General features: G+C 33.5%; 1 protein-coding gene across 4 annotated transcripts in view; it reads right to left on the bottom strand.

The window, feature by feature from the left end:
* Nucleotides 1-27,600, bottom strand: part of LOC128187905 (uncharacterized) — a 403,124-nt gene that overhangs the window by 314,189 nt on the left and 61,335 nt on the right. For 3 of the 4 annotated variants that reach the window (XM_052858589.1, XM_052858588.1, XM_052858587.1), the window contains exon 8: nt 8,567-8,688. In XM_052858589.1, coding sequence (XP_052714549.1) covers nt 8,567-8,688 — 122 coding nt within the window. Of the gene's footprint in view, nt 1-8,209; nt 8,461-8,566; nt 8,689-27,600 lie in introns of those variants that run through there. The other variant, XM_052858590.1, reaches the window with a different exon arrangement.

Here is a 27,600-nt window from a genome sequence, read left to right as displayed (position 1 = left end):
AGGGGCTGGCCCCTAATATTAGGGACCTAGAGGACTCTAAAGTTTTTTTTACTATAGTTCTTTACTGAGGGATATTTTGTAATAAATTATAGAAGCAAATATGTTAATCTTACAGTTATGAAGCGAAGCAGTATAACGATTTTCTCATATGTTACGTAATTAGGGGTTTTTAGGGGTCAGAATTCCAAAACTTTGACCACCTTTATCTCAAAACGGAAAAATATGTTGATATGCAGTATAAAAGAAAAGATGCTCAAAATGATGTACTTAACACCATGCAACCCAAAAAAATTTGGTTCAGCTGCCCCAATAAGGAGATAAGGGACCGGCCCCTAAAACATTCTTTCTCAGATGTCTCAAGAATGGTAACGAATTTCTTAACCTTGTTGAACAAAATGTCTTTATAATCAAATGACCTTTCATTTGATAACAAAAAAAAGGGGGCTGGCCCATAATGTTAGGGACCTAGAGGGCTCTAAAGTCTTTTTACTATAGTTCTTTACTGAGGGATATTTTGTAATAAATTATAGAAGCAAATATGTTTATCTTACAGTTATGAAGCGAAGCAGTAGAACGATTTTCTCATATGTTACGTAATTAGGGGTTTTTAGGGGTCAAAAGTCCAAAACTTTGTTCACCTATATCTCAAAAAGGAAAACTATTTTGAAATGCAGTATAAAAGAAAAGATGCTCAAAATGATGTCCTTAACTACATGCAGCCTAAACAATTTGGTTCAGCGGCCCAAATAAGGAGATAAGGGACCGGCCCCTAAAATATTTTTTCTGAGATATCTCAAGAATGGTAACGAATTTCTGAACACTTGTTGAACAAAATGTCTTTATAATCAAATGACCTTTCATTTGATACCAAGAAAAAGGGGCTGGCCCCTAATGTTAGGGACCTAGAGGGCTCTAAAGTCTTTTTACTATAGTTCTTAACTGAGGGATATTTTGTAATAAATTATAGAAGCAAATATGTTTATCTTACAGTTATGAAGCCAAGCAGTATAACGATTTTCTCATATGTTACGTAATTAGGGGTTTTTAGGGGTCAAAAGTCCAAAACTTTGTTCACCTATATCTCAAAAAGGAAAACTATTTTGAAATGCAGTATAAAAGAAAAGATGCTCAAAATGATGTCCTTAACTACATGCAGCCTAAACAATTTGGTTCAGCGGCCCAAATAAGGAGATAAGGGACCGGCCCCTAAAATATTTTTTCTGAGATATCTCAAGAATGGTAACGAATTTCTGAACACTTGTTGAACAAAATGTCTTTATAATCAAATGACCTTTCATTTGATACCATGAAAAAGGGGCTGGCCCCTAATATTAGGGACCTAGAGGGCTCTAAAGTCTTTTTCCTATAGTTCTTTACCGAGGAGTATTTCCTAATAGATTATAGAAGCAAATATGTTTATCGAACAGTTATGTAGCCTAACATTATAATGATTTTTCTCATGTGTTACGTAATTAAGGATTTTTAGGGGTCAAAAGTCCAAAAATTTGATAACCTATATCTCAAAAAGAAAAAATATTTTGAAATGCAGTATAAAAGAAAAGATGCTCAAAATTATGTACCTAATAACATGCAACCTTACAATTTTTGTTCAGCGGCCCCAATAAGGAGATAAGGTCCGGCCCCTAAAATATTCTTTCTGAGATATCTCAAGAACGGTGACGAATTTCTAAACACTTGTTGAACAAAACTCTTACACCTGAAACAAAATAGTATCTGGTAATTAAAATGAAGATCCTCTTTTCCTGTTTTGAATCATGTATAGCTGTTAAATAGCAAAATCAAGATCGAACATAAATCTCAATTTCTAAAATCAGACGGAAGACCTCCTCGTTGCTCGCAACGAGATCGTGTCTAGTTATTATTTTTTTTTCCCCAAATTTTGTGCACGCGATTTCTCGAAAACTATTCGGCCGATTTCAGCAATTTTTCCACAAATGATGAGTCATAATCTGAATTTTATATGTTTTTGAAATTTTTGTTGTCGTTTTATCGGCCATTTTGTAGTTTTTTACGACCTATTTTGTGCAGAGCTGATCTCAGAAACTATCAGAGATATGACTATGAAATTTTCAGGATAGGTAGTCTATAGTCTGAAGTTGTGCACTATTATTTTGTTTAACGCCAGTGGCGCCATTTCTTGGAGCTCGCCTGGCCACGAAAATTGAGTACGAATTTTCACTAAAAATTTTCAAACGTTTTGATCTGTATCTTTTTATCAGTTGATATTTTGTTAAGACATATATAACAAAAGTGGTAGAGAATTAAAAGTTTTTTCCATCGAAATCAAGAAAAAAGGGCTGGCCCCTTATTTTAGGGGCCAAGGCATTCGTAAACTCTATTACAATTAACTTAAAAACGATAAGGATTTTGTAATGCATTATAGAAGCAAAGTTGTTGATCGTACCAATATCTATTAGAAAAAATCCTTGCCACGCCTATTTCTTACGAAATTAGGGATTTTTAGGGGCCAAAGTACTTAAACTTTGACGCAATATAACTAGAGAAGTAGACATATTTTGTCAGACATCATAGAAAAGAAAATGTTTGAATTAATGATTTAAATTGATTCCACTTATCAAAACACGAATTTCTATCCCCATTCAGGATCTAGAGGGCTGGCCCCTAAAATATTCTATCATTTGTATCTCAAAAATGATCAACAATTTTACATGGGTGTAAGAAAACAAAATGTTAGTATTCTTAAGTCCTTTTCAAAGAAATCAAGAAAAAGGGGCTGGTCCCTTAAATTAGGGGCCAAGTCACTCGAAAACTTTTTTACATATAACTTAAAAACGATAAAGATTTTGTAATGCATTATAGAGAGTTGTTGATCGTACCAATAACTTTTAGAAAAAAATATTGCCACGCCCATTTATTACGTAATTAGGGATTTTTTGGGGCCAAAGTACTTAAACTTTCACGCAATATAACTAGAGAAGTAGACCTATTTTGTTAGACATCATAGAAGAGAAAATGTTTGAATTAATGATTTAAATCGATTCCACTTATCAAAAAACGAATTTCTGTCCCCATTAGGAATCTTAAGGGCTGGCCCCTAAAATATTCAATCATTTGTATCTCAAAAATGATCAACAATTTCAGATGGGTGTAAGAACAAAAAATGTTAGTATTCTTAAGACCTTTGCAAGGAAATCAAAAAAAGGGACTGGCCCCTAAAGTTTGGGGCCAAGGCACACGAAAACTCTATTGCAAATAACTTAAAAACAATAAAGATTTTGTAATGCATTATAGAAGCAAAGTTGTTGATCGTAACAATATCAGTTTGTAAAACTCATTGCCACACCCATCGAAGACGTAATTAGGATTTTTTAGGGGACCTAAACCTTAAATCTTTAATGTGCTGTATGTGAAAAAGCAAAACACTTTGTGAAGCATTTGAAAAGATTAAAACAATCGTTTACATTATCTGAATGGGAGGGGTTGAGTGGAAATTCTGAAATTTCATTGATATTTTAATGGTATCGTTTAAAAATTGAACGGAAGACCTCCTCGTTACTCGTAACGAGATCGTATCTAGTTCTTTTTATTCTTTTTTTGTCTTACAAATTTTGTGCAGGCGATTTCTCGAAGATGGCTCATTCGATTTTCTTAAAATTTTAAGGGATGATGTGTCGGCATCTGAAGTTTGTACCGCCGTTTCAATTTCTTGATAATCACTTCTGGTCGGAAGTTATCGTCCGTTTACAATTTTTAAAAGTCAATTTTTGTCGGCTAGAGATCTAAAAAACGAATAAAGATATAGGGCTGAAATTTTCAGTGAAGATAGACATCACTTTTACCTGTTGCAACATGGTCATAAAAACGTCCGCCGTCACTTCCAGTCGTCACCGGAAGGAAATATAAAAAATCGATTTTTTCAACTTTTTGCTTTTAATATATTTTTCTAATGGGTTGATAGAGACTCTTTTACTGAATTAGAATATGTAATTTGTTTTGAAATCGATTGATGTGTTCCCGAGATATTAAGCATCAAAGTCCTGAAGCGAGAGTCTGAGTAGCTCGGTCGTTAGAGTCGTGGACATGTGCCCAGGCGACCCGGGTTCAAGCTTCGCGTGCCGAAATTTTTTTTCCTAATTTTTTGTTTGCGTTGATTAACAATTTAGTCTTAAAAGTGAAGGATTTTATCTCATTTATTCAGAAATCGGACGGAAGACCCACTCGTTGCTCGCAACGAGTACGATCTAGTTTTGTATGAATTTTTTTATTGGTTGATTAAATAAGTGTGAATTTTCCATTTGAGGTGGATCTGATCTCATTCCAGATCCGCAATGCAATGATGTACCGTATATATATATATATATATATATATATATATATATATATATATATATATATATATATATATATATATATATATATATATATATATATATATATATATATATATATATATATAATTATGCAGTAACAAATTATTTGCAGGAACGCTTAATGTTTAAAAGAGGAAGCATAAGTACTTGTCGACAGGACTTTATTTTCATTTGAGGTGAAAAGAGGTGGGATGATGCACGGTTCTGTCCATAGGTACCCGTGGAACATGTAGATGAAATAGAAATAAATTTAAACCAAATTAAAGATGTTTTTGAAAAACAATAAAAGGACTGGGGTACGAAATACTTAGAAGTAGCTTTTCTTGTACTCTAGTACGTGTGAAAATTATCACTTGCATGAATCACTATGTACCTCTCGTTAGGCTACAGTACTGTGTATCCCTGATTAAATGCGATGAATTAATATCCGCGTGAAATTCCAGGTTAAAAAACTTAAAACTGCAGGTTTTAAAATGTCACTTATTTTTCTAAAAGTTTTGAACTTGTGATATGAAAACTAAGTTTGGTGCACGCGATTTTATATTCTTGCGATTCGGCACAGAACGGTGGAGTCGCAGAGGTAAACGCGGTAAAATTAACGAATCTAAATTATCAGTGAATTAATTACACAATGAGTAAGAGATTAAAATACGTTATGTGATATCGATATGACTGTTTGTACGTTTTGGTTTAAAATCTAAATCAAATCTTAATAAAAATTCTTATACATGTATAAAGTTCTAAATAAAATATTTTTTCTTCCAAAATACAAAACATTAATAATATATGCTTCTTATTTACACAGATTTTTGAAGTGATAAAAATGTGTATGTATCACTCACAGCCATGCTTATTGTAGGTTTGTTTATTTTAATATAAATCATGTACATGTAACTGAATGTCCATATTTAGATTTGAAGGTGTTTAAGCTATGATACATGTAACTTAGAGACATAAACCTCATACATGTCGTCTTGATTAAATGAATAGTTGAATTGACCGACTTCCATAAGCTTGGGATGATGATAATTATGATACGTGTCTAATTATGAGAACTGTAAGATTATATCGTCTCATATAATAACTGATGTGCAGACTTAGAATTTTATTTTATTTTAAGAGTCACCCCATTCATCAATGACCCAGTCACCCCACCACCCTTGAAAATTCAAACTTTTTTAAATTCACATAGTAAACCTACTAAAAATAGAACTCGACCTACCCCCCCCACCCCCTCCCCGGCAAACAAAATTATAAATTATCCCTTAGTACATTAACATATAAACATTGGAGCGAAATGTCATGGTGCGAACATCCCACATTTAGCTAGCTACGTTGGTTTTTTCGGGGAGCAGCAATTGTAGCGCGCACACTGCCGCCTGGCGTCATAATGCAGCAATAAATTCATGCAACTTGTATTCGTCTTTATTGAAAGTGCTTTATGGTTTGCGTGTTTGTAACAGAGATAGAAGAAAGAATTTACACGAATAAGAAGAGAATGTTGCAACATAGAATTAAGAAAACAATGAAGGATCAAAGAGAATCAAAGTGAAATTGGATAAGCATGAATATGAAAACAATAAAGTGACATGCAAGTGTAAATGTAATGAAGAATAAAGAAGTAAGCATAATAAGAATAAAAGCAAGATACATAGAATTTTGGCGGTAATTCCCTTCCATAGTATAAAACTAATCGGACGGAAGACTTATTCGTTACTCGTAACGAGATCTAGTTGTCAGAACTATTTTCCACTAGTGTGAATGTGAAATATAATGATATATCTTTTATACTGATATGTAATAAAAACAATACCTGTTTGAGATACCTTTTGTAACTCATTGATCAATGACCCAGCTACTGCGGACGAAGTTTTGGAGGTTTTAAAAACTATTAAAACAACGAATCGCCCGGACCAGATACAGTTGTTAATGTATATATTAAGTCATCCATCAATATCATGATACGGTTACCATTCAAATATTTCTTTTTGCATTATAACCTAACTATCTTGAAGATTTTTTTATCCCACGAAAATGTCACAGGCCTTAAAAGCCTGTCTTAAGAATATAACAAAAACTGAATCATTAGGAATCATGATTATGCTGTACGCGGACGACACTGTGTTGATGTCTGAAGCTGAAGATGATCTACAATATCAGCTTCATTGTTTTCATATGTATTGTGAAAAATGGAAATTACAAGTAAATTATGTTGATAAAATCAAAATTATGATTTTTGGTAAAACTTCAAGTGTATCATTTCTATACAATGGTATCGAAATAGAATCTGTCAAGGAATTTATTTAAACATTTAGGAGTTGAATTTTCAAGAATACAGTACTAGAAAATATGTAGTGACGAGAGCTACCACAGATATATACGCAATAATAAAAAAGTCAAGAGAATTAAATTTATTACTTGATTGTAAACTTATGTTCAATAAAATGATTGTTTCAATTTTAGTGTATGGTTCTAACTTATGGGGTTTTGAAAATTTATGTATCATGGAAAAATTGCATCTTAAATTTTGTAAACTTGTACTTAGCCTGGAGACATCAACACTAAATTTTATGATCTATGGTGAACTTGCTAGGTATCCATTGTGTGTGAAAGTACATGTAAAAATTAGAGTATTGAGTTTATGGATAAGATTTCGATAGGTAAAAAATCAATATTGTATAATTTTTACATAGGTTAACAAAACACAATAATCATAATTTCAAATGGGTTGAATGTGTACAGAATATTTTACATGAATGTAGTGTAAATTTTGTGTGGTTGACGCATAATGTAGACAATGAAAAATGGATTTTTAATGTTGTTAAGGAAACAAAAATTAGTCTCTCACTTGTAACGCATCTAGTAAAGGATTGATCTATAAATTTGTTTACTTATAATATTTTTGTATCTAGAAATCACATAAACTCTGATCTTCTATAAATGATGATACTACATTTCTTAGATTTAGAACAAGCAATCAAAACTGCCAATGGAGGCAGGCAGATGGAACAATATACCTAGAAATCAACTACAGTATTTTGTAATATCTGTAAAAATAACAGTGGCGATGAATATCACTATATCATAATATGTCCAGATTTGAATGAATATAGAAAAGCCTATTTTCCATCAATGTATTTTGAATGACCAAATGCTTTCAAATTTTTTGAATTATTTTCATGTGAAAAATTAGCTGTTATTTATAACATAATTGATTGTAAATTTATCAAAATTATAAACAAGAGAGTCAACTCTCCAGGTTGGTGTGTACAGTAAACACTCTTGCTTTTTGTATAATATTGTCTGGTATTGTATATTTTCTATATGTTGTTTTACACAATATAATAATAAATACATGAATGAATGAATATCCATATACATTGTACATGTATTAGGCATTTGCAAATTATTGTAATTGTGTTGTGCCAATAAAATATTTGTGTTTGTATTCAAAGTACAAGTTAATTATAAATCATAAAAGAAAGAATTATCTATTCATTAAATAGTCATTGTCAACCAAATGCTTTATTACACTTGTCTCATATATAAATATGTAAAACATGGGATTGAAGATGAATTTAAAATAGCGTCTACTTGTATACATGACATATAAACTCCCCAATAAATATTTTTAAAGTACACATTTTTGTTATCTTTCCAACCATCTTTTTTTTAAAGCGGCTTTTTCTACGTAGAAAAATGTAATCTTTACACGTTTCGAATTCGTGGATAGAAGACCTAGAGATAACAAAATCATTTAAACACAGCTGTAAATAAGTAGGATTGTTCATATAACGCCTCTTGTTGTAATATTCAGATTTTGATTAAAAATAAATGCATTTCAAACTTTTATTGACAATTTGCTCTTCGTAAAAAAACAAAACATCGATCATATGATTCGAAAAGTGTGCACAAAGAATAGGTTAAATGCTATCTAATCAAATCCTATGGGTCAAAACACCTGCCGATTTTCATCTTATGTCCCCACTTTCCCTTAGCCAACAAGAAGAAGCAGTAGGGAGCGAAGCAACTTAGGTAGAACACAACTGAATCTTTCTGATCAAAAGTTATGCCCAAATCAAGTGTTTACGGCTCTTTCAACTGTCAACTGAAAATATGACGTTGCTGACAAATTAATATGCCTAACTTTCATATATTTAGCGACTTCTGATGGGATGAAATAGTTGGTTATGTTCTAAATCTATAAATCTCACCCCAAATCCTTTGAATGAACCAGAGAAAAACATGTTCCATGGTTTGTATTCCTCACCAAGAATGTAAGTGTCTAGAAAGTTAACTGCTGCCGTCACGATTTTTTTTACATCGGCTGGTGTGTCTGAATAAAACAGAAACATCTTACTAATAATGAAACTGCACCAAGACAACATAATATTTAATATTAAGTAAATAAATATTTATAATAATTGGTGAATTGATTGGTAACAAGGAGGAGAAGCCAATACGTTCTAATCATATTTCGTATTTCTTTCAAATGATTACATGTATAACGTTCTTTATCGCCACCCCTGACCTCTTCTTACAAACATATCATACGTACCTAGGGCTAAGACACCTGTATTTATTTATTTTTCTCTTTATGAACAATTACCTCCTACCTTTTGGATGATTATACACTGTAAACATAACCGCCATCTCGTTTTTATTCTAAAACAGTCACACCACCGTGACTTGAAATATGATAAGGAACTTATTCTGCGAATTTGCAAACTTTTTTTTTGTGGTCGGACCTTCGGCATATGAGTTTACCACCAATTCAACGAATTCATTTGCCCTTAAACTCTGTTTGCCCCAATTCCTGTCCGCCTAGAGTCCGTTTGCCCGCTGAGCTGGATGGTCAACAAATTACCCATAGGATTTAACTTAGGATTTTTTGTTTTTTTAAATTAAATCTGCGGTTTGTGGATAGAGATTATTTAATATCTACATCAATCCAAGCAATCTGTGATGAAGCATAGAAAGCAGGTCGCAGATACGATATTTGGGCAACTTACATGTTATGGAAAATGGATTGTTTAAAGTTTAAAACCTTTGTTAAAAGCTTTGATATAAAACCTGTTATTGTGGGCCAAAATAGTCAGACCTGAGATCTGCCTAGTCTTTATTTTCAAATCTATTAACAATGTGCAATGTTTCTTAAGACTCCCTTTCTTACACAAGACAAAACAATTAAATGGGTGATATAAATCATAATTCATGGTAGGAGTATACTTTTTATATTCAATCTCCTTAGACTAAGCTCCACCCCACAATTGAACAATTAAAAACATTTTTGCATTAAAAAAATTTTCTCTTCAGCTGGTCAACGTATATTGTTAAAATCTATCTTTATGTGAAAAGAGAAAAATGTACCTCATGTGCCCATATGTAACGTCTAAAAATGCAAAAGTCGAGCGTGTCTTCCCTATCAAAAACTGATGTTGTTTATCTTCTGTGAACTGTCACATACCCTTTTTAATGTCTTCCTTGGAAGTCTAGTCTCGTTCAACCAGACGCTCGACTGTCTCCGTAAACCTTCGACGAGCAGAGAGTCTGGTAAAGCGTCACATTGATAACAGCTACCGATATGGGGCGCCGCATATGGAGAAATGGTGTACCTTTTTACTAATTTGCATAGCGGCCATATTGTTAACACAATGGTGATTTTTAGTACAATGGAATATATAGAAAGGAATGATAAAGATCACAAATTTTAAAAAATAAGTATTTCGGAAATATTTTCTCCTCATTTGATTGTGTCATTTACACCATCCGGGATAAGAATGTGCTTGTTTTGTTTACACAGATATTGAGATGGCGGTTCCTTTGAATCTGAAAATCGAAGCGGGGCGTTGTAGGAATAAAGTGTGTTTTAGCAATGAAAGGCGTCATGAAGGGATTTTGGAATTATTTCTAAAATACTTGCCATTCATAGGTAAAGTAGTTACTCATATATTTACAAAGTTTACATTGCAAACTAGTTGTGTCAGGAATCTTGTCTAAAATTCAATTAAGCATTTTTCAAGACTTTCTCAGAAAGCTTTCAGACTTGCGACTATAGGCATTTAGGCTTTATATTGGATCATTAGGCATATTGCATATTTCTATTTAAGAATTATCGTTATAAATTGAATGAGATTTTTCAGGTTATAATTCTATTCTTTTTCAAGCTGATGTTTTTAGCTGTTTATTTATTAGTTTACTCATTTTAGCCGGCATGGTCCTATTTTAAGATTTTCTATAATAGTTTGATAAAGAGGCATTCAAAGTGAATTTGAAGTGTGAATCACTTATTGTGGTGACAAAAACGTACACAGATAATCTATGCATTGCCCCAACACATGTTCTCATTAAAAAAAAAGGTTTGACGTAATCACACAAATTTCATACATAAAAGGTATTTAATTTTCATTCGTAAGGGAGACGATTTGAAGACATGAATATTAATGAGAACTGTGTCACGTGGCATTTAGCTCATGAATAAAGTGTACGTGATTTTTCCATATGGATTTAGATTCATTTTGAATCGGTGTGTCAATGTGTGCCGGTGTAATGAAGAATAATGACCCCCGTAGAATAATGACTGGGGTCATTTTTCGACGTAGAATAATGACTGGGATCATTATTTTTCACTACACCGGTTTAAGTTTGTGTGATATACAGTACTTTTTTTATTGCTGTTAAAATTAAGGAACTTACGTCGATTTAGTCTTATACTATAGTCTCGCTTTCCATAGACTCATTAAACGTGGATGAACTTAAATTTGACGAAGCAGTGAATGTTACACGATAGCTAGATTTTAAATTAAAATACTTTAAAAACATTTATTGGTTCTACCCTATCCCATTAGGTTACACTGTAAATAAATTCTTTCCATTTATAACCGTTATTAAACTTTTTTAGTTGAGATCATTCAGTTTAAACGGCAAACTCATTCGATCACAAATAGTAACTGTTGCTTTCGTCATTGTTTACATGTTATAGGAGGTATGATTTTTCAACCAATCAAATTCAATACCAGTATTTTGGGAAGCCTCGTTTTGAGATCACAAACATTAACGTGACGCTTTATCTAGACTGGCATTGCCTGTCTACAGCCTAGCGTCTGGTTGAACGAGACTAACAGTCTCCGGGTTGCACACTTTCTCTACGTTGTGATTGGTAGAAAATACATGATGTGAAAATTTACATTTATTTTATTGGTTGAAATACTATTCGGCGCAAGGGAGATAATTTCCTGGTGATTTTTTTTACGTACGACTAAACAAATTTCTTTGATTTCAAATTTTAAAAAGTGAGAAAACAGAAAAGCAATACAAATTGCAATAAATGAAATCCAACTGTTAATTTTCCAGTACAACTAGTTGAAAGCAATATTCGATGGTATCTATTAAAATTATTTGTTTTTGTTTTTTTTTGCATTGTTTATATTATTCAAAAAAGTGAATATTTGTTGCGGTATGGCTTATATCAGTAAAGATATTTGCATATTAGATAGGTAAAACTAATATCAATAAAACAATTTGTTATATTCAGTAATATATTGTCACTATATAACTCTATATAGACGAATAGTCAATAATTGTAATAATTAGCTTGTCCGAAAAATATTGACCAGTCAATATTTTTTATATTGACCAGCTAGGAATAATATCTAGAAAACATTCCCTCTATTTCAAATAATCGCCTCTGATTTGTTGATTCGTAAACAATGATGTAAATAACTTTTGCGACTCCCAAACAAGGTGACGTCATAAAAGACAGTCAGTCAAGGCAAGGCAAGTAAACAACGGACGCGCAATGCGACGGTTTGCTATCATAACGGATATAAGGATTTGCGACTTACTGTGAAGTAAAATCAGGTAGAACATCTGTATGTTTATTCGTACGGTCGGCGGAATATCACAAGTGACCGTTTGATGCAGAGGATATTTTGGAAATGAACTTTGCACAAAATTGAATTCTTTGTTGAGCTGAGAAAATTACGACGATCTGTTCTAAATTACTGGTTTGTTTCTTCATATAACAAAACAAATGTTGACTGTGTTTTCGGGCAACATTATATTAGCCCCATTGGGACGAAAATATTGCCATCCGCTTCGCGTCGGGCAATATTTCGTCCCTCGGGGGCTAATATTATCAATGTTGCCCTCAACCCCAGTCAGTAATGCTAAATGCAGTGGTACAACTTTTATTTTAATTTGATTTTATAAAAAAAAATACGACCCTTCTCAAGATCTCTTTTCCGCTACTATAATCGATCTCAACTTGCAAGCATGTGGTACACATTTCTCAATTTTTGACACGCAGGCTTGAAAGGCTCATAACGAAATAAAAAAGTTCCACACGCCATGGTATATAGAGGATGTGAAATTTATATAAAAAAGAGTTTAGTTATTCTTGATAATTGATTTTTGATTAAGGTTTACTCTAAAGACGGTGAGCTTTTTAAAAAAGCTCAACTTGTGTAATGTTACTCGTGTGACGTGACATAGATTTCGGTGATCGTGTTCGACGTGACTTTATATGCCAATTTCCTTCATTTATGAGAAATTCAATGCATTATTTGTAATTAGTATTATCAACAAGTTTCATTTCTGATCGCTAATTTCCCCCCAAATGGTGAGAATTTATAAATAAAGTCAAGTGATAAGAAAACGAGTCTTGTCCGATCTGCTTTATTTCTTCATTTACATATCGTCTTTTGTACCAAGGTCCACCCATTCTACTCATTTTTATTCATTAAAAGGAGAGGGTCACACATTAGAACGAAATTCACTGTTATAGGGTTTATAAGATTATCGATAATGTCAATCATTAAAGGGTCTAAGTAATCAACACATATTCATTCTCACAAACGTTGTACATTTTCAATCATTGTATATAATTACATTGTATAATGTTGTATGAAAACCCCGGTTTTTATATGTTTAAGGATATCATTCGTCGGAATTTTCTATTTTGTAGATGAACGTAGTTTGAGCACAAATGTATTTATAGTGTTCGAAATATTAAGCAAAAAGCAGTAGAAGCATGAAACATGGAACAAAGTACAATGATCGTTAAATTACGTCTATTTTGTACATTTCAATTTTTTCCCAATACAAAGTGAGTGAAAGTGTTAACATTTGGCATTTCAATATTCGTACTATTTGAGCTGAAGCTCACTGTTAGAAAAATAAATTTGTTGGTATTTTGAATAAGTTATTTTAACTGTTCAAATATGTTTGAGTAAAATTTCTAAAAGGCTGGATCTATCTTTAAATCTTCCAATTTTTCATTTCAGAATATAGATACAGTTTTAAAATATTGCCATGACAATTTAGCTTTCCATATTATGCTTTTAAACTTTAAAAATTTAGCATATTCCTACAGGCATGTAGTATCGTTTTTGAAAGGGGGGGGGGGGGCTGATTTATCCAAAAAATCTTGACAAGACAAAAAAAACTTTCCATAATCTTCAAAAACCAAATCCTTGGGGGGGGGGGGGGGGGGGAGGGGCAGCTCTCTGCCCAACCCCCGCCCCCTGATTTCATTTTCCAAAATTCATTTCCTGTTGTTTATTTCCTGTCCCGCGACAAAAAGCTTGTGACATCGAAATCTAAATAATAATAAGGATTTGAGCTTTCAGATTTTGTAGGATTATAGACCTATTTTTGTAGATGTGTTTTAAACTATTTTGTTTTGTTCGTCATTGCTCCCGGTCGTCACCGGAAGCACTTCAAAAATTATTATTTTTCACATAGAATTGAAATATTAGTATAAATCCTTACATATGTCAACTATCCGATACCAAATAAAGAAAATTATACTTCCAGTAAGATATAAATATCTCATAAAGATTACTAGAATCATTCATTATTAAGTGGATAGTGAAATTCTACCGAGAAGACATTAAGATTCATGGTCTAGGAGGAGGCTTTTCCAAGTCCTAAACCTTGAATCTTGGCCCCAATGTGGAATTTCACTTTTTCATACGAGTATGAAAAGAATGATTATTTTTCTCGCATTATTTTACATAAAAGTGATATTTAACAACTTTCTCTTTTGATGTTTAGAAGTGTACTTTCGGTTTATACCACCACGTGCTACAAATAGAGCAAGTGAAGAAGAGAGCATACGACAATGACAATATTTTCAATGAAAATATGATTGAATTGTAATCAACTAAGCAAATTAATGACTCCATCATTTATCATTTTTTTGCAGCATACGATGTTTGTTTACATTTTACAATACACAGTAATACAGTAATACACAGTGTTGGACAGAAAAATCTCACACTGCTGTCTCACACCGCCGTCTCACACTGGACGGACCCATCTCGCAACGGTGATTTATAATGCAAGAAACAAATACCTTAGATAGCCTTTTTAGCTCACCTGAGCTGAAAGCTCAAGTGAGCTATTCTGATCACATTTTGTCTGTCGTCCGTCCGTCCGTCCGTCCGTCCGTCTGTCCGTAAACTTTTCATATTTTCCACATCTTCTCAAGAACTACTGGGCCGATTTCAACCAAACTTGGCACAAATCATCCTTAGTCAAAGGGGATTCAAAGTTGTGAAAATTAAGGGGCATACTCGTTTTCAAGGGGAGATAATTAGAAATAAATGAAAAATTTCGAGAAATTTTCAAAAATCTTCTTCTCAAGAACCAGAAAGCCAGGAAAGCTGAAACTTGCGTGGAAGCATCCTCAGGTAGTGTAGATTCAAAGTTGTGAAAGTCATGACCCCCGGGGGTAGGGTGGGGCCACAATGGGGATCAAAGTTTTACATAGGAATATATAGAGTAAATCTTTAAAAATCTTCTTCTCAGAAACTAATCAGCCAGGAAAGCTGAAACTTATGTGGAAGCATCCTCAGGTAGTGTAAATTCAAAGTTGTGAAAGTCATGACCCCCGGGGGTAGGGTGGGGCCACAATGGGGATCAAAGTTTTACATAGGAATATATAGAGTAAATCTTTAAAAATCTTCTTCTCAAAAACTAATCAGCCAGGAAATCTGAAACTTGTGTGGAAGCATCCTCAGGTTGTGTAGATTCAAAGTTGTGAAAATCATGACCCCCAGGGGTAGGGTGGGGTCACAATGGGGGTCGAAGTTTTACGTAGGAATATATAGAGTAAATCTTTAAAAATCTTCTTCTCAGAAGCTAATCAGCCAGGAAAGCTGAAACTTGTGTGGAAGTATCCTCAGGTAGTGTAGATTCAAAGTTGTGAAAACATGATCCCTGGGGGTAGGGTGAGGCCACATTGGGGGGGGGGTGTTAAAGTTTTACATAGGAATATTTAGAGTAAATAGTAAACTAATCAGCCAGATGATTCTTTATAATTGTTAAGACTTTGGCTCCAGGACAATTCTTCGGCCTCACAAGAAGGTTCAGAGTTTAATGTAGCTTAAAGGACATATCGCATGTTTTTCGATTTTCGGAATTTTTAAAATAAAATCATTCTATACTCATTAAAAATGAAGTTTATTAACGTTTTCATAAAATATTCTGCCTAATTCGTGAGTTTGAAAGCGATGAAATTCAAATGTCGCGATATGCATATTTTCTCTCTCGATCTACCCGCCATGATGTGTGACGTCATATACAACCTCGAGCGAGAGGGTGCTGTTAGCCATCTTTGTAATTGGATTAGATTTAAACGACAATTAAACTAATTATCACCTATTAAATTGTCGATAACGGGACATGATGGTGTTCTGTGCCTCCTGCGGGTGATTTAGCCACCGAAAATGGGGATTTCGACTGTTGTTTTTTTAAGTTTCCCTTACGAAAGTATGCGGAAATCTTGTGACAAATAGGGGTCTATCTGTCGACGAGAGGATTTATAAATATATGGTATATTTTTGTAATTATAGTTTCATAAATAAATCGTATTCATTTCTCAAAAAGAAAAACATAGAAGTTTATGCACAGGGGCCTGTGTACAAAACGCAAATTCATCGGAGAAAAATAACGAGAGGGGACGCCATTTTGGATACCGCCTCGCTTCATTAGCTGTTTTCTTTTTTTTTATTGTTAAACTATACGTTCATGTATGCATAGACAAAGTTTGTTGATATACATTTATACGTAAATGGAAAAAAAATACGGAGATGGGATCTTACAGAAATAAACAATAATTAAGGAAAACGTTCTTGCCTTCTTTTATAATCCAGTGTAATATAGAGTAAACAACCTTATAGAAAGATGTGATCAGTTACTGCCGAAGAAACAAGCTTCTTGTGCACCACAGTTTTACAATAATGAACATTCTGAGTCGTTAGGAACGTCAAAAACCAAGACTGTTGTAGATTTTAATAAATAAACACCTTTAACAGATTTATTTGAGCTACAATCCTTACTAAGTTGTGTTTACAATGTTTACACGTCGATCAATTTGATCGTCATTGCCGACTTCATCGTCGCTTTTTCAGCAATATCATCGTTTTTTATCCGTACTAGTGGCTCAATCATGTACGACTGAATAATAAGATTCTTTTTATGTCAAAATTTAAAGAAGATAATGCTAATCCTACAATTTGTTTACAATCAGCTGTTCGAAGAAGGTCGCATGTGACGTCGCTGTACCACGTGACACGATATCTAATTAACGAGTTTTTAAACGATCGGGGCTATATTTTAAATTGATATTATGGCTAATTACCGCTTTTATACCGTTAACAAACTGTTAGGAGTAATTATTAGATACACAAGGAAGCCAAAAAATGTAAAATGTCGTATACTTTAGAAACATGCGATATGTCCTTTAATATCCCATATATAAACAATTGTAAAGGATCTTTTTGAGGACTGCAATACTCAACATGTGATATGACTATAAAATCATCCTGTTAGAAAAGGGACTAATGATTATAAACATAAGAATATCCAGGGGGGAAAATGGATTTTATTTATACAGGATCTACATGTATTATTGTACATTGTCCAGATTGTTTGTATTATGACTCCATTAAGCTGATTTTATCATACCTATTGTTCCTCAGGTGAGCGATGTGGCCCATGGGCCTCTTGTTTAAACAAATGTTTAGTCACGAGATCTCAGAATGTGCAAGTGATCAAGGCACGAAACTTACATGGATGATAAGCATTTGATAGATGCGTTTAACCGCTTTAATTTTGTCAACCGTCACTTCCAGTCCTCATTTTTAAAACTTTACTTCTATCCTCAAAGCGCGATAAATTTCCTTAAATACTCTCCAAACTGAACTCTTATTCTGCAATTACATCGACTTCTGACAAGGCTGGCAATTTTGATAGCTTATGTTAAACTCAATGTCATTGGTTAATATTCCTGATAGTCCAATCAGAATCAGTCTTTCTCGAAGACTTCAAAATGGCCGGTGTTACACGTAGAATAATGACCCCCGTAGATTAATGACCAGGGGCCATTATTCGACGTAGAAAAATTACCCCCGGTCATTAATCTACGTAGAAAAATGACCCTTTTGCCTGAAGAATAAGTGTCATTTCTTAAAAATGAGCACACTCTACATGAAGAAAAGTGACCCCTGTAAAATAATGACCCCCTTATAGATTAAAGTTTTTCAGTATATTTTTCTTTTTATTATTTGTGAAATAGTCTTTACAATATTGTAATTTTTACTGCAGTTTACAGAAAGTAACAAAAATTAAAAAAAAACTTAAAGTGAAAGAAGGGGTATATTTCGGGAAATAAAAATCCTTCTGTTATAACAAGATACTGACGCATTTTATAGGGGTATGGTTGTCATCTGAACGAGTTACATTTACATGTATGTATCTCATTATAACGAGTTACAACATATTAAAATTATTTGGAGATACAAGACACTATAAAACAAAATTATGTTTATTGACGATAAAAGAATAGACTCGATATTGTTCTTGAATTATACTTACATTGACGATTTTCCACTACTACAAACTACTGGGTATGCAAGTGCATCACCCAGAATTAATAATAAAACCAAAATTATGAAAAGTTTACTCCATAATGTTAGGCATTATAACCATGCTGAAGCTAGCAGCCATTCAATAAGGAAAATCGTCAAAATGCTGAGAGTACTCGAACAACAAAGAACTGAAGTACTGACGGGAGTTGATTTTATCGATTATTATTCATTTTAAAATCAACGACATGTACTATGCTTGGCAAGTAGTTGATTGATGAATTATGCACATTTTTATAATATGAATTATCGGACTTTTCCGACAAAAATTTTGAAAAAAAACCATATGAATGGTCTTGTGTAATGATTAAAGATAGAATTGATTCCATTAAACTATGTATAAGTAATCGAAATATTCAAAAAATTGTATGGATCCAAGAAATAATGAACTCTAGTCTCGTTCAACCAGATGCTCGGCTGTCTCCGTTAATCTTCAACAAGCAAGAGAATGTGTACATCATGTCACGTGATAGCTTGATGACGCGACCTCTTAATATAGAATGACTCTGCTTGTCGGAGATTTACGGAGACAGCCGATGGTTGAACGAGACTTTATTGAACTCTGGCGTATGAATACATATGACTGCAAAAACTATCTAAAGTACTAGTGTTCGTATTATTTAACATCTGACTATTTTCAAGGTATTCGTAAATAAGTTTCTTAAAAACCAATGCTTCAAGATACATTACATCGAATTCATCGATTATTTTCAAAATTTCCATAAATGTTAAAAACAAACTGGTTTCAAAAACGTCATTTTTTTGGCAGTAGCCAAATGATCTTCTAGAATATGATTAGGGTGTCATATTGAGGTGTGATCAGGTTCCAGAATTTTTTTTATTAAGGGGATCAGTGGGCAACAACAAAATGACGTTTTTTTGCAAAAAAAAGTATGGTTCCCAGAACTCCTCTTACAACTTTTTGATTAGCTACGTCATCTCTTGGGATATAATTGGGCTGTCCTACAGATGTGCAATAAGGTTTTAAAAATATAAATTTCATCCAGGGAGTCAAATAGTAGCAGAAAATTGACGTTTATCACTAAATAAAACTATAGATCCAAGAGCTCCTCTTATGATTTAATGGATAGACACATCATATCTTGGGATATGATAGGGACTGTTCTATAGATGTGCAGTAAGGTTTTAAAAATTTAAATTTCATCCAGGGAGTCAAAAAATAGCAGAAAATTGACGTTTATCAATTCAAAAAACATAGATCCTAAAACTCCTTTTATGATTTAATAGATATCTTGGGATATGATAGGAACTGTTCCATAGATTTGCATTACGGTTTTGAAAAATTAAATTTAACCCCGATCGAGGCCCATTACCTACATACATACCTTTTGATGCCCTTTAAGGATCAAGAATATATATGGTTAAGGGGTGGGGATCTCAACTGTTTTGAAGATATTAAGAGACTTGCTGTTTGAGGGGGTCAGGCCCACCCGCAGGGCCCATGACCTACATAACATTTGATGCCCCTTGACATCAGAAACATGAATACATATATATGGTTTAGGGGTCATGATTATAACAGTTTCTGAGATATATGGTAATTTCAAATTCCTGGGGGTGGGGGGTGGGGGGTGGGGATGACCCCAGGGGTCAGATCTAATAAACCCTATATATTGCCATTAACAGTCAATATATGATTATGAAAACCCTATATTATTATCTTTGTCCGTTTTCAAGTTCCCCCCCCCCCCCCGATAAGTGGTTGTTTAACCCGAAATATCCTAGAGTTTTGTACAATTCTGTTCAGCCATCTCTGAGAAACAAGTTCAGAGCGGGAAAGAAGAAAAAGAAGAAGACGAAGAATAATAATACATGTATTAAGAACCGTACAAAAACAATAAGTCTCCAAATTTCATTCGGGAGACTTAATTTTCATAACTTTGAATCCCCTAAGGGTGCTTTGTGCCAAGTTTTGTTGAAATTCTATTAGTTCTTGAAAAGTTGTGAAACGTGAACAGTTTACGGATAGCCAGACAGATGGGCAGACAGATGTACTAACACACGACAGACAAAATATGATCAGAAAAGTTCACTTGACCTTTCAGCTCAGGTAAGCTAAAAACCCTAGATCCCAGAACTACTATTTTGATTGTTTTGAATAGACACATCACTTTTGGGCATATGAAAGGGGCTGTCCTATAGATGTGCAATAAGGTTTTAACGATTTAGTTTTCATTCAGGGAGTCAAATAATAGCAGAAAATTGATGTTTATCACTCACATCCCAAAACTTTTCTTATGAACACGTCACATCTTTGGATATGATAGGGGCTGTCCTACTGATGTCCAAAAAGGTTTTGAAAAAATTAATTTAACCCTGGTAGTAAAAAAGTAGCAGAAAATAAACATTTATACCATGCGTTATCTCTAGAGATGGGGTCAAGGGGTCCAGATCACCCCTCCAAAATTCAAATTTCTTTAAATTACATTAAATTATAAAAAAAATTGCCAAATATATGACTCGGAAACCGCCACCCCCACCAAACCAACTCACATAACTGCCCCCCCCCCCTCCTCTTCCCCTTGGAAAATTGTCTGAATCCGATCATGTATCCTTCCTTAAACTATAAATAAAATGAAATTAAAAAAAACCTTGCGTTTATTTATGCTTAAAATGAAAAACCTTACATTTAAACTTTTCTTAAATGTCGAATGATCAATTAAAATCAAAATATAATTTGGGGTCTAAAAAGTTTAAAATGTTTTTCTTAATTCAATTGGATATCAATAACTTATATTTAAGTTAAAATTAATAACAATAAATGATTCAAATTAAATGTTTATCCTCCACATCCACCCCTTCCAATCAAACCTGGTTCTAAAGATTCAGTCTTCTTACATTCTTACGTGTGTACAATAGCAAATTTTAAATCATTTCTTGAATGCTTTTTTTTTACTCCCAATGCACATTAACATTTTGGAAATTACTAAATTAATCTTTAAGATAAACAAATTGTTATATGCATGTGTAGTCACCTATTTGGGGCAATTGCAAAGTCTCCTACAATATGTAAACAAAGCAGGGTTATCATTAGGCTAGGAGTTACCCACATGGGTCAAAAACTACATATGAATAAGATAAAATGCTTGATTATTTCCAGTTCTAGAATGTGAGGGTGTCTCCAAGGGGGCATAACCTATATATACCATTAGATAAAGAGCAAGAATAAATATGGTGTAGGAAAAGGGATCTCAAAAGTTATCAAAATACACAGTGTATCATCATTTTCTATTTCAAAAGGGTGGGGGTTAAAGAAAACACCTGGGATTATGTACTAATTTACACCATGTGATGCATCATAATGACATTGGAAGAAATTTTGCGTTTTCCTATTTCATGGGGTCAGAACAATCCCATAGGGTCATGGCCTACATTGTATTTGATGCATTATCATACATTGAGAAAGACCCTTTCCCTTCTATTATAACTCATGTAACTCAGATAAGTCTACATTTACTTACATTTGTTACACAAATTTAATACAAAATTGTCACAGGGTCAATATGGGATCAACTCAATAGTATAAGTCTGACAAATAAAATAATAACCATTGCAATTAAAATGACAGAAACTGTACAAATGCGATAGGATAGGTAACGATGATAAGCTTATTTAAGTATTAAAAGATGATGATACAGTCCGCTAGCAAAGTGAGATAACTTATTTAGATGGTCCTACTAAACAGAGAACTCTAAAGTACTCTAGAGAACCCTAGAGATTTCTGGGGGGTTTCATTTGAAAGGACTAATAAATGTTTTATAATGTCTCTATCTGTTCAGTTACATGTTATACTACATATACATGTATAAACTCATTAAAAATGATTTGAAACTAATTAAAGGCAAATTCGTCCAAATCCGATCCCGATCTAAAGTCATTTAGACATTAAGCTTGTTTCTACAGTTACTTCATGCCATTGGTATAACAAGTATTCCTTTTAAAGGAATGATCGGCAATAAAGATATATAGATAGCTAGAAGTAATAAACATGATCAGTTTGGTGTAAAATAATTAAAGAAGTACTGTATTTTTACAAAATATAGAATATTTTGAATCATCTGTACACCATAATTTCATCATTATAAACCATCAACAAATTTAATTTTGAAATAAATTTGGAGAAAGCCGTTCGCAAACTCCTTGTCTAGTTTTATATTTTTAACGTAATTATTAAAAGTTAATGTATCTTCTTCTTCTTCTTCTTCTTCTTCTTCTTCTTCTTCTTCAGAATACTGAGTAGGGCTCTTCAAAGAGCATTAACACATAAACAAAGAAAGAGTGGTATTAAAATAATTTAATGCGACTGAAAAACATTGAATGCCATCATAACTTGCTTTTGAGGTCGCATTATAACGATACCTTGTTTAAAAGTCAAGCCGTCTTCCTAGCTACTATTATGCAACATCAGTAGATCGAGGTCAGTTCATGGAGCATCTTCTTATGATCGAGGTCAGTTCATCGAGGTCAACTGCATAACTGAATGAATCTTTCGATCGATATTCTTACGCGTGAGACAAAATGTACATTCTTGAATTAACATGTCGAACTGTATCAAATTTATGTTTGCATTTCTTAAGGTAAATGAATTGAAATAAAACTGAGTAAAATGTTATATAAATACTAAACCAAATCTTCAAGTGTTGATAATAACTACGTATGCAAGCGGAATGTGTGCGCACGTGGAAGCATTTGCCGAATGCCTCATATGGACACAACAGTGATCGGCCGAAGCCGTTCACAAAAATGCACGTAAAATCACAACATAATACAAGCGATATAATTATATAGTTAATGCATTTCAATGAAGAGCAATTAAGTGCCGCTGCACGGGCACCTTGCGCGAAATAATTAATATTCACTTTAAACCAAACAATTTGAATACATATTTTGACTATATTAATCTTTTTCATCATAAAAAATACAAAAGTGCGTTCTAAATACTTTAAATATTAAAAAATCGTAAGAGTTCTTTAGAGTTCTCTGTTTAGTAGTACCCCCTATTTAGAAAGTGAAAGTAATGCTTATGTACACACCGGTGTCTCATAATACTATACTGTGCTACTATACATGTATTATGCTTACCTATTGGTCAACATCATAACTTGAATCCTACTAGATCACAATATGAATCCTTTTAGCTGACCATCACAAAAGAAACGTTTATGCATGTTAACTAACCCTTTTCTACATATGAAAAACACACAGCCTAAGGGTATGTACACCACGTAAAACTCTTCTAACCTGGGTAAAAGTAGTACCCGCTAATGCAACCTGTATTGTATACATAACTTCAGAAAAAGATCAGTTATTTTTATGACCCATTCTTCATAACCCCTTGCACTATTTTATTAGGTAAATAACTATGTAAAGCACTCATTTTAGCTTTAAGGTGGTACAGGACACCTGCATTTTGTGATGTATACTCCCTAATGAAATAAACAAAGTATAAATATAATATATTCTCTCAAAATAATGTTACCTAACAGTGAAGCGCAATGGGTGAGAGCGTTTACATATCTGTAAGTGCATTGGGGTCCGTGGTGAAATTTAGGAAATGTAGGAAATTTTACTATTGATATAAATGAATTTTCATTGGGGGGAGGGGGGTCTGGACCCCTCACTCTCACCCCTTCTCTAAATCCGAGCGCACAATGATGTACATGTAGACACACAGAAGCAAATCTAAAGCCGGTGTAATAAAGAATAATGACCTCCGTAGAATAATGACCGGGGTCATTTTTCGACGTAGAATAATGACCCCCCCCCCCCCCTAGCTGAAGAATAATTGGATTTTTCTGAAGAAAAAAGACCCAGGGGTTATTTTTCTTCATGTTAAACATGAAGAAAAATGACCCCCATAGAAAAATTACCCCCCCCACACCCCCCCCCCCCCGTAAATATGAATAGAAATTGGTTTCCCCGTATCCAAGAAATGACTTTGAAGTTACTTAATTTTTCACTCTGTTCAACTGATTTTGAAGTTATAAACACCGAACTTGTAAATATATCGCTGTATATAGTTTATCATATCTGTAGCAAGGACACGCAAAACATTCTGACATTGCCACAAATTGCATGATTGTTAACAGTTACGTTACTTCTCTCGTCGACATACGGCGGGAAATGACGCAAATTAAAAAAAATTCATACACAATGAGGATATGTGTGATAATGAACGAACAATAATCATGAAAGAATAATTGTTGTAATGATATACGCAATATTCATTGGTGAATGAATTGTCAATCGAAGAATGATACATGTATATATCTTTATGGAAAAAGACTAAGGGGCAGGTAACGTAGGAATATGAATACTTCTTATTTACATTTCTTGGGGAAAGTGATTTTTTTTTTAAAAATCATTCTGCGTTAGTTTTGTTTTCTTCTACGTAATACTTGAACATCAATATTCTAAACATTTGTTGTAATGTTGTTTTGTGATCATGAATAGACTTTATTCTTTTGGAGCAAATTTGTGAAGAGTATCTGACTATAGTAAATCTAAATAGATAATAAACACTGATCGATTATAATAAGAAAAGATTGTTTCTAAAAGCGTTGATAGTTAAAAGCGTTAGTGCCCATGTTAGGGGTTTATATCCCGCTTGATTTTGATCACACGATCTTTATTGTATCCAAACTATACAAACTATTGAAGCATTAATCATCTTGATATAAACTAAACTAAAGTATGCCGAGGATAAAGAAAAATATATTTTCTGTACGAGTACTCTCAGTACTTTGACGATTTTTCTTATTGGCCGTTAACCTCTACTGGCGTAATGGCTGCTGTCAGTGCTTACTAACTTCAGCTTGGTTATAATGCCTAACAGTGGAGTGAACTTTTCATATTTTTTGGTTCATCATTAATTCTGGGTGATGAACTTGTATACCCAGCAGTTTGTATTGTGGAAATCCTCAATGCAAGTATAATTCATGAACAATATGAAAAATATAGAAGATGCGACGGCGAAGATGCGAAGACGAAAGTGCTAAGTTGCGAAGGCGAATAAGTGATACTACTATTGCTTCTTCGCCTTTGCAACTTCGCACTCTCGCCTTCGAAACTTCGCGCTTTTGTCTTTTTAGCTCACCGAGACGAAGTCAATGGGAGCATATGCTATACCCCCGGCGTCGGCGTTCGGATATGGTTAAAGTTTTAGTTACAGTTCCTGTATATAAGCTATTACTTGTCCTCTCTTTACCAAAATTACATGAATGATGCATCTGGACCTACTGAATCTGGTTCCTAACTTTCAGATTCTGGAGGAGGTTTAGGTTTTTGGAGCAGGTTAAAGTTTTTTTGTTGCAGGTGCCCTTTAATAGCAATATCTAAGTTACTGCTGGTCCGTACTTCACCAAACTTGCATGGATGGTGTGTCTTATGATACTGATGCACCAGACAGGCTTGAGTGCTGAATCTGAGCTATAGGTTTCGGATCATGGAGGAGGTTAAGGTTTTTGGAGCTGGTTAAAGTTTTTGTTGCAGGTGCCCTCTAATGATTATATCTTAGTGACTACCGGTCCTAACTTCATTAAACTTGTATGGATGGTGCGTCTTATGATGCTGATGCACCTGACAGACTTGAATCTTGAAACAGAGCCATAGGTTTTATGATGAGGCTTAGTTTTTTGGAACAGGTCACATGTTTTATAGATGATAGCTTGCATAGTTGATTTCAGTATATTATATATGAAACGACGTAGAGGTTGCTTCAGATGCAGAGCCTGATCTCCATTATCAAGGATGCTAGAGAAATGTCCTACCTCACTCAAACCTGCTTGATAGATAGATGTGGTTGTTGTTAAATGATGTGACATGATTCCTATGATATAGTATTGTATGATTTGAAACACTATTGTTTAAAAGGATGCAATATAATACCATATGTTATATTGTAAAACGTTATATGATTACGATAAAATATTGTATCAATTTTTTTTATATTTTATGATATGATATTGTATCGTGATATTGTTATGTATTGATTTTTTAGCTGCAGATCTGTAGCTCTCTGGTTGAAAAAATTCGGATAGACAAACCAGAGAGCTACAGTTCCAAGCGTTGTAAAAACCTCCGATTTACGCCGCCGTTTTTGTGTCGCTCGCTTCGGGAATTATATCCGACTTTAAAAGCATTCAACCGCCTAAAAAATTGGATTTATTAATTAAACATATAGTTTACCCTAACTCTGCTAACTTTGTTTTCCTTTCAATGGTTCACAACGGCCATCCTTCGCCTTGGAATGTCATCGTTTTAAAAAACTCGCCTTATGACAGCCATGTTTACCTAGTAGCGAGATCTCGGGTGCGTCGATTTATCCAAATGGACCCAAATTCAAGCGGACAACAATTATAATAAAATCCTCATAATTTAGGGAAATTTGGAAAAATAAAAGCCGAAGGTCCATAACAATAATTAAAATTATTTTAAAAAGTTGTTTTATTTTTATATAATATATATATTTATATTATTTGAATATAATTACATACATTATATACATGTACTTTTACAAATCGAGATAAAATCTCATCTTTATTTTTCAAAAACAATTTTTAAAGATATACTGAAATAATTTTAATTATTGTTTTGGACCTTCTGCTTTTATTTTTCCAAATTTCCCTAAATTATGAGGATTTTATTATAATTGTTTTCCGCTTGAATCGCCATTTGGGTCGCCATTTGGGTCTTTATTTTTCTTAATAACGGCTAACAACCCCATAAAATGACTAAAACAAGTGATAATATTAGTAATAAGGATTTTATTATAATTGTTTTCCACTTTAATCGCCATTTGGGTCCATTTGGGTTCATTTGGGTCCATTTGGATAAATCGACGCACCCGAGATCTCGCTACTATAGGTAAACATGGCTGTCATAAGGCGAGTTTTTTAAAACGATGACATTCCAAGGCGAAGGATGGCCGTTGTGAACCATTGAAAGGAAAACAAAGTTAGCAGAGTTAGGGTAAACTATATGTTTAATTAATAAATCCAATTTTTTAGGCGGTTGAATGCTTTTAAAGTCGGATATAATTCCCGAAGCGAGCGACACAAAAACGGCGGCGTAAATCGGAGGTTTTTACAACGCTTGGAACTGTAGCTCTCTGGTTTGTCTATCCGAATTTTTTCAACCAGAGAGCTACAGATCTGCAGCTATTGATTTTTATGATACAATATTATAAAAAATCGTATCGTACGATATTGTATAATATGATATTGGTTTATATGATATATTATCATATCACATGAAATTGTATTTTATGATACTTTAATATATATTATTGTATCATA

This window comes from Crassostrea angulata, chromosome 6 (assembly GCF_025612915.1).
Source record: "Crassostrea angulata isolate pt1a10 chromosome 6, ASM2561291v2, whole genome shotgun sequence".
Classification (NCBI taxonomy): domain Eukaryota; kingdom Metazoa; phylum Mollusca; class Bivalvia; order Ostreida; family Ostreidae; genus Magallana; species Magallana angulata.
This window is presented reverse-complemented; position numbering and strand designations above follow the sequence as displayed.